Raw genomic sequence first — 8,070 nt, 5'->3', positions numbered from 1 at the left:
TGTGATTTTTGTTTTCCGACCATAAACACGTGGTTTAAATGACGCACAGACCGAGACATTAAACACGTTCAACTCTTCCCGCCATGAACGCTTCGTTCTACACAGAATCCTGCACCCCATTTCCGCTTCCGGTTTCAATCCCGTTGGATAAAACGGAGAAAGCTGCTGTTACAAATCATTAACATTTTATACCATATCACTATAATTAATTTAGAGATATAGAGTGTGTTAATTGTAGAAGTTAATTTGCTGTATGTGGTGACATCATTGGATCTTTAATTTTTACTAAACATGATCTTATCCTTCAGCAGTGTGTTAGCTTCTGAGCTACTGATGCTAACACCTCAGAGTGGTTTTAAAGCAGGCGGCTACAACAGTTACCTCTGAAGGGTCCTAAAGGGGGGCAGAATCCGTTGTAACACCTGAGGCGCTGACGATCCTTTAGTAATATTTTCGAAAAAAGGTCAAATAAAACGTATAACGTTTAATGACTAATTTGGCTATAAAATAAATGTAGGCCTTTATTTAAATGAATGTTTATAATGTTAAAATCTAAAAGTGTGTAAAAAAAAACAAACAGGAAACAATTTAATATTTTTTTAATGTCGTATTTTAGTTAAATTGTAGAAATAATAATAAATATTACTAAGAAAATTCTTAGAAAATTTTACTCCAAAAATTACACAAATATATCAGAGAATATTTGTTGATTATACTGATTAAAAACAAGGAATTATGGAGTAATGAGAATCAGAGCAAATTATTAATAACAGGGTTTAATTAGTGGTGTGTGTGTGTTGTGTGTGTATATGTGTGTTGTGTGTGTGTATTGTGTGTGTTTGTGTGTCTGTGTGGTGTGTGTGTATTGTGTGTGTGTATATGTGTGTGTGTGTCAGGTGTGTGAGTTGGTGCTGGATAACTGTCGTTCTGAAGAAGGGAAGATTGAGGGTCTGACATCTGAGCTTTTGAATCTGGAGTTTCTCAGTCTAATTAACGTGGGTCTGACATCAATATCCAACCTTCCAAAACTGCACAAACTCAAGAAGGTGAGAGCAAGCACACACACACACACACACACACACACACACACACACACCCTCTGTTTGTTTTGTGAACATTTGTTTGTGTTTAACTGTGTGAGTGTGTGTGTGTGTGTGTGTAGATCGAGCTGAGTGATAACCGGATCTCAGGAGGTCTGGAGATTCTGGCAGAGAAAGTGCCCAACCTCACACATCTCAACCTGAGCGGCAACAAACTGAAGGATCTGCGCATGCTGGAGCCCCTGGTGAGCTGTGAGCTCTGATCATTTACCCATCAGGAGCTCAGATCTCTCTCATGATCATAAGGTATTAGAGACTATAATGCTGCTGCTGTGTGTTTTCTAGAGGGATCTGTCCCATCTGAAGAGTTTGGACCTTTTTAACTGCGAGGTCACGACCCTGGATGATTACAGGGTGAGTGTGTTTAAGCTCCTTCCCCAGATTACCTACCTGGATGGTTACGACCCAGAGGACCAAGAGGAGAGTGACTCGGATGCAGAGGGAGGGGATGAGGATGAGGATGAAGGTGCGAGCATAACACACACTCTGGGACTAATACACTGTTGCAGCAGGTTGAAGGTAGAATGAATAATTTCTTATTTCTACTGTACAGTGAATTCGGAGGAGGAGGAGGAGGAGGTTGAAGACGAGGATGAAGAGGAGGAGGATGATGAGGCAAGTGGAGAGGAGGCAAAGCTTTATTCACATCTGACACATACATGTGAGCGTGCACACACACACACTCATTGTCTCACTTTTGTTTGGTATTTTCTGTTGCTTCCTTCAGGAGGAAGACTCTGGTCAGGAGGAGGATGAGGAGGAGGAGGAAGGTCGGGTTAGGTATAATTGTTTCCACACACACCCCTGTGCTCTCTCACTCACACATACTGATGTTTGTTTGTTTGCAGATGAAGATGAGTGTAAATGTGAAAAGCGGAAACGAGACCCTGAGGAAGAAGATGATGATGAAGATGATTTAGTTTGTGGTTTTTCTGTGATGTATTGTTGATCAAACAGGTGTTATTTTTTACATCCCTTCTGTCCACCTGCTGTGTTTTATACTCGTCCATTTTGTTTGGCTTTGTAAATAAAAAATGTGTTTTCTAAGTCACTCTGTGTGTGTAGACTGTGTGTGTAGACTCTGTGTGTAGACCCTGTGTGTGTAGACTGTGTGTGTAGACCCTGTGTGTGTGCAGACCCTGTGTGTGTAGACTGTGTGTGTAGACCCTGTGTGTGTAGACCCTGTGTGTGTAGACTGTGTGTGTAGACTCTGTGTGAGTAGACCCTGTGTGTAGACCCTGTGTGTAGACCCTGTGTGTGCAGACCCTGTGTGTGTGTAGACTGTGTGTGTAGACTGTGTGTGTAGACTGTGTGTGTAGACTGTGTGTGTAGACTGTGTGTGTAGACCCTGTGTGTGTAGACCCTGTGTGTGTAGACTGTGTGTGTAGACTGTGTGTGTAGACTCTGTGTGTGTAGACCCTGTGTGTGTAGACCCTGTGTGTGCAGACCCTGTGTGTGTGCAGACCCTGTGTGTGTTCGACTGTGGTGTAGACCCTGTGTCGTGTAGACCCTGTGTGTGTAGACCCTGTGTAGTGTAGACCCTGTGTGTGTGCTAGGCCCTGTGTGTGGTAGACCTGTGTGTGTAGTGACCCTGTGTGTGTAGCCTGTGTGTGACTGTGTAGACTGTGTGTGTAGACTCTGTGTGAGTAGACCCTGTGTGGTAGACCCTGTGTGTGTAGACCCTGTGTGTGTGCGACCCTGTGTGTGTGCAAGACCCTGTGTGTGCAGACCCTGTGTGTGTCCAGACCCTGTGTGTGTAGACTGTGTGTGTAGACCCTGTGTGTGTGTAGACCCTGTGTGTGTAGACCCTGTGTGTGTAGACCCTGTGTGTGTAGACTGTGTGTGTAGACTGTGTGTGTAGACCCTGTGTGTGTAGACCCTGTGTGTGTAGACCCTGTGTGTGTGCAGACCCTGTGTGTGTAGACCCTGTGTGTGTGCAGACCCTGTGTGTGTGTAGACCCTGTGTGTGTGTAGACCCTGTGTGTGTAGACCCTGTGTGTGTAGACCCTGTGTGTGTGTAGACCCTGTGTGTGTGTAGACCCTGTGTGTGTAGACCCTGTGTGTGTAGACCCTGTGTGTGTAGACCCTGTGTGTGTAGACCCTGTGTGTGTGTAGACCCTGTGTGTGTGTAGACCCTGTGTGTGTAGACCCTGTGTGTGTGTGTAGACCCTGTGTGTGTGTGTGTAGACCCTGTGTGTGTGCAGACCCTGTGTGTGTAGACTGTGTGTGTAGACCCTGTGTGTGTAGACTGTGTGTGTAGACCCTGTGTGTGTAGACTGTGTGTGTAGACTCTGTGTGAGTAGACCCTGTGTGTAGACCCTGTGTGTGCAGACCCTGTGTGTGTGCAGACCCTGTGTGTGTGCAGACCCTGTGTGTGTAGACCCTGTGTGTGTAGACCCTGTGTGTGTGTAGACCCTGTGTGTGTGTAGACCCTGTGTGTGTAGACCCTGTGTGTGTGCAGACCCTGTGTGTGCAGACCCTGTGTGTGTGTAGACCCTGTGTGTGTGTAGACCCTGTGTGTGTGTAGACCCTGTGTGTGTGTAGACCCTGTGTGTGTGCAGACCCTGTGTGTGTAGACCCTGTGTGTGTGCAGACCCTGTGTGTGTGTGTAGACCCTGTGTGTGTGTAGACCCTGTGTGTGTAGACCCTGTGTGTGTGTAGACCCTGTGTGTGTGTAGACCCTGTGTGTGTGTAGACCCTGTGTGTGTGTAGACCCTGTGTGTGTGTAGACCCTGTGTGTGTGTAGACCCTGTGTGTGTGTAGACCCTGTGTGTGTGTAGACCCTGTGTGTGTGTAGACCCTGTGTGTGTGTAGACCCTGTGTGTGTGTGTAGACCCTGTGTGTGTAGACCCTGTGTGTGTAGACCCTGTGTGTGTGTAGACCCTGTGTGTGTGTAGACCCTGTGTGTGTGTAGACCCTGTGTGTGTGTAGACCCTGTGTGTGTAGACCCTGTGTGTGTGTAGACCCTGTGTGTGTGTAGACCCTGTGTGTGTAGGCCCTGTGTGTGTGTAGACCCTGTGTGTGTGTGTAGACCCTGTGTGTGTGTGTAGACCCTGTGTGTGTAGACCCTGTGTGTGTGTGTAGACCCTGTGTGTGTGTGTAGACCCTGTGTGTGTGTAGACCCTGTGTGTGTGTAGACCCTGTGTGTGTGTGTAGACCCTGTGTGTGTGTAGACCCTGTGTGTGTGTGTAGACCCTGTGTGTGTAGACCCTTGTTGTAGACCTGTGTGTAGACCCTGTGGTGTGTGTAGACCTGTGTGTGTAGACCCTGTGTGTGTAGACCCTGTGTGTGTGTAGACCCTGTGTGTGTGTGTAGACCCTGTGTGTGTAGACCCTGTGTGTGTGTGTAGACCCTGTGTGTGTGTAGACCCTGTGTGTGTGTAGACCCTGTGTGTGTGTGTAGACCCTGTGTGTGTAGACCCTGTGTGTGTGTAGACCCTGTGTGTGTGTGTGTAGACCCTGTGTGTGTGTGTAGACCCTGTGTGTGTAGACCCTGTGTGTGTGTAGACCCTGTGTGTGTGTGTAGACCCTGTGTGTGTGTAGACCCTGTGTGTGTAGACCCTGTGTGTGTGTAGACCCTGTGTGTGTGTAGACCCTGTGTGTGTGTGTAGACCCTGTGTGTGTGTGTAGACCCTGTGTGTGTGTGTAGACCCTGTGTGTGTGTAGACCCTGTGTGTGTGTGTAGACCCTGTGTGTGTGTGTAGACCCTGTGTGTGTAGACCCTGTGTGTGTGTGTAGACCCTGTGTGTGTGTGTAGACCCTGTGTGTGTGTGTAGACCCTGTGTGTGTGTAGACCCTGTGTGTGTGTAGACCCTGTGTGTGTGTAGACCCTGTGTGTGTGTGTAGACCCTGTGTGTGTGTAGACCCTGTGTGTGTAGACCCTGTGTGTGTGTGTAGACCCTGTGTGTGTGTAGACCCTGTGTGTGTGTAGACCCTGTGTGTGTAGACCCTGTGTGTGTGTAGACCCTGTGTGTGTAGACCCTGTGTGTGTGTGTAGACCCTGTGTGTGTAGACCCTGTGTGTGTGTGTAGACCCTGTGTGTGTGTGTAGACCCTGTGTGTGTGTAGACCCTGTGTGTGTGTAGACCCTGTGTGTGTGTGTAGACCCTGTGTGTGTGTAGACCCTGTGTGTGTGTGTAGACCCTGTGTGTGTGTGTAGACCCTGTGTGTGTGTAGACCCTGTGTGTGTAGACCCTGTGTGTGTGTGTAGACCCTGTGTGTGTGTGTAGACCCTGTGTGTGTGTAGACCCTGTGTGTGTGTGTAGACCCTGTGTGTGTGTGTAGACCCTGTGTGTGTGTGTGTAGACCCTGTGTGTGTAGACCCTGTGTGTGTGTGTAGACCCTGTGTGTGTGTGTAGACCCTGTGTGTGTGTGTAGACCCTGTGTGTGTGTAGACCCTGTGTGTGTGTAGACCCTGTGTGTGTAGACCCTGTGTGTGTGTGTGTAGACCCTGTGTGTGTGTAGACCCTGTGTGTGTGTGTAGACCCTGTGTGTGTGTAGACCCTGTGTGTGTGTAGACCCTGTGTGTGTGTAGACCCTGTGTGTGTGTGTAGACCCTGTGTGTGTGTGTAGACCCTGTGTGTGTGTAGACCCTGTGTGTGTGTGTAGACCCTGTGTGTGTGTAGACCCTGTGTGTGTGTGTAGACCCTGTGTGTGTAGACCCTGTGTGTGTGTGTAGACCCTGTGTGTGTGTGTAGACCCTGTGTGTGTGTAGACCCTGTGTGTGTGTGTAGACCCTGTGTGTGTGTAGACCCTGTGTGTGTGTAGACCCTGTGTGTGTGTAGACCCTGTGTGTGTGTGTAGACCCTGTGTGTGTGTGTAGACCCTGTGTGTGTGTGTAGACCCTGTGTGTGTGTGTAGACCCTGTGTGTGTGTAGACCCTGTGTGTGTGTGTAGACCCTGTGTGTGTGTAGACCCTGTGTGTGTGTAGACCCTGTGTGTGTGTGTAGACCCTGTGTGTGTGTGTAGACCCTGTGTGTGTGTGTAGACCCTGTGTGTGTGTAGACCCTGTGTGTGTGTGTAGACCCTGTGTGTGTGTGTAGACCCTGTGTGTAGACCCTGTGTGTGTAGACCCTGTGTGTGTGTAGACCCTGTGTGTGTGTAGACCCTGTGTGTGTGTAGACCCTGTGTGTGTGTAGACCCTGTGTGTGTGTGTAGACCCTGTGTGTGTGTAGACCCTGTGTGTGTGTAGACCCTGTGTGTGTGTAGACCCTGTGTGTGTGTAGACCCTGTGTGTGTGTAGACCCTGTGTGTGTGTGTAGACCCTGTGTGTGTGTAGACCCTGTGTGTGTGTAGACCCTGTGTGTGTGTGTAGACCCTGTGTGTGTGTAGACCCTGTGTGTGTGTAGACCCTGTGTGTGTGTAGACCCTGTGTGTGTGTGTAGACCCTGTGTGTGTGTAGACCCTGTGTGTGTGTAGACCCTGTGTGTGTGTAGACCCTGTGTGTGTGTGTAGACCCTGTGTGTGTGTGTAGACCCTGTGTGTGTGTAGACCCTGTGTGTGTGTGTAGACCCTGTGTGTGTGTAGACCCTGTGTGTGTGTAGACCCTGTGTGTGTGTAGACCCTGTGTGTGTGTGTAGACCCTGTGTGTGTAGACCCTGTGTGTGTGTAGACCCTGTGTGTGTAGACCCTGTGTGTGTGTAGACCCTGTGTGTGTGTGTAGACACTGTGTGTGTGTAGACCCTGTGTGTGTGTGTAGACCCTGTGTGTGTGTGCAGACCCTGTGTGTGTGTAGACCCTGTGTGTGTGTGTAGACCCTGTGTGTGTGTGTAGACCCTGTGTGTGTAGACCCTGTGTGTGTGTAGACCCTGTGTGTGTGTGTAGACCCTGTGTGTGTGTAGACCCTGTGTGTGTGTAGACCCTGTGTGTGTGTAGACCCTGTGTGTGTGTGTAGACCCTGTGTGTGTGTAGACCCTGTGTGTGTGTGTAGACCCTGTGTGTGTGTAGACCCTGTGTGTGTGTGTAGACCCTGTGTGTGTGTGTAGACCCTGTGTGTGTGTAGACCCTGTGTGTGTGTGTAGACCCTGTGTGTGTGTAGACCCTGTGTGTGTGTAGACCCTGTGTGTGTGTAGACCCTGTGTGTGTGTGTAGACCCTGTGTGTGTGTAGACCCTGTGTGTGTGTAGACCCTGTGTGTGTGTAGACCCTGTGTGTGTAGACCCTGTGTGTGTGTAGACCCTGTGTGTGTGCAGACCCTGTGTGTGTGTGTAGACCCTGTGTGTGTGTGTAGACCCTGTGTGTGTGTGTAGACCCTGTGTGTGTGTGTAGACCCTGTGTGTGTGTAGACCCTGTGTGTGTGTGTAGACCCTGTGTGTGTGTAGACCCTGTGTGTTCCTGTTCCACTCACCATCTCAGACTAGGATGAGAATTTACAGACTAATAGATAAAACTCCACAAGAATGAACTGGAAACTGATGATAGTGACCTTTAATGTGTTGTCATTAATAAACACAGATGTACAGTAAACAAAAGGCCATCAGGTCCTGAGGAACAGGGAACATGAGGTAGTGTTTGTGTGACCACAGTCAGGGTTTCGCTCTTCTCCGTCCACAACAAGCTAAACTAAGAGGTCAGAATTGTGATATGTTTAGAGTTGTGTTAATATCTGACACAAGTTTGTTCCTGTTCTCACTTTACAGCACAAGTTCATATGACAACCTCAGCCACAAAGAAGTGTAAACTCCTCTGTCCTGAAGATGTGGAGAACCTTAGACACTTTCCATACGTTACAGAAACATTTCAGTAGAATTCGAGTGTCTGTGGAACATGTCCCTGTGAACCAGCTGTTACTATGGAAACAACAAGGCGTGTGTTATATCTGCTCTTTAACACACACTTAACACAAATGGTCAAGAGCTATTAGTAATATATAGTAATAAACCTTTATAGTTGAATGATTGGTGCTTATTTTACTGCACACACACACACACACACACACACACACACACACACACACACACACACACACACGGAG

General features: G+C 48.6%; 1 protein-coding gene across 2 annotated transcripts in view; it reads left to right on the top strand.

The window, feature by feature from the left end:
- The window catches only part of LOC132862241 (putative acidic leucine-rich nuclear phosphoprotein 32 family member C), a 5,476-nt gene extending 3,422 nt beyond the window's left edge, over nucleotides 1-2,054 (top strand). The window contains exons 2-7 of one of the 2 annotated variants that reach the window (XM_060894175.1): nucleotides 897-1,046; nucleotides 1,163-1,285; nucleotides 1,386-1,566; nucleotides 1,654-1,730; nucleotides 1,828-1,870; nucleotides 1,949-2,054. In XM_060894175.1, the coding sequence (XP_060750158.1) occupies nucleotides 897-1,046; nucleotides 1,163-1,285; nucleotides 1,386-1,566; nucleotides 1,654-1,730; nucleotides 1,828-1,870; nucleotides 1,949-2,049 (675 nt within the window). In that variant the 3' untranslated portion in view covers nucleotides 2,050-2,054. Of the gene's footprint in view, nucleotides 1-896; nucleotides 1,047-1,162; nucleotides 1,286-1,385; nucleotides 1,567-1,653; nucleotides 1,731-1,827 lie in introns of both variants that reach the window. The other variant, XM_060894174.1, reaches the window with a different exon arrangement.
- Nucleotides 2,055-8,070: the final 6,016 nt, after the last annotated feature.

This window comes from Tachysurus vachellii, chromosome 19 (genome assembly GCF_030014155.1).
Source record: "Tachysurus vachellii isolate PV-2020 chromosome 19, HZAU_Pvac_v1, whole genome shotgun sequence".
Lineage (NCBI taxonomy): Eukaryota > Metazoa > Chordata > Actinopteri > Siluriformes > Bagridae > Tachysurus > Tachysurus vachellii.
Note: the sequence above shows the minus strand (reverse complement) of the source record. Positions and strands in the feature narration are given on the sequence as shown.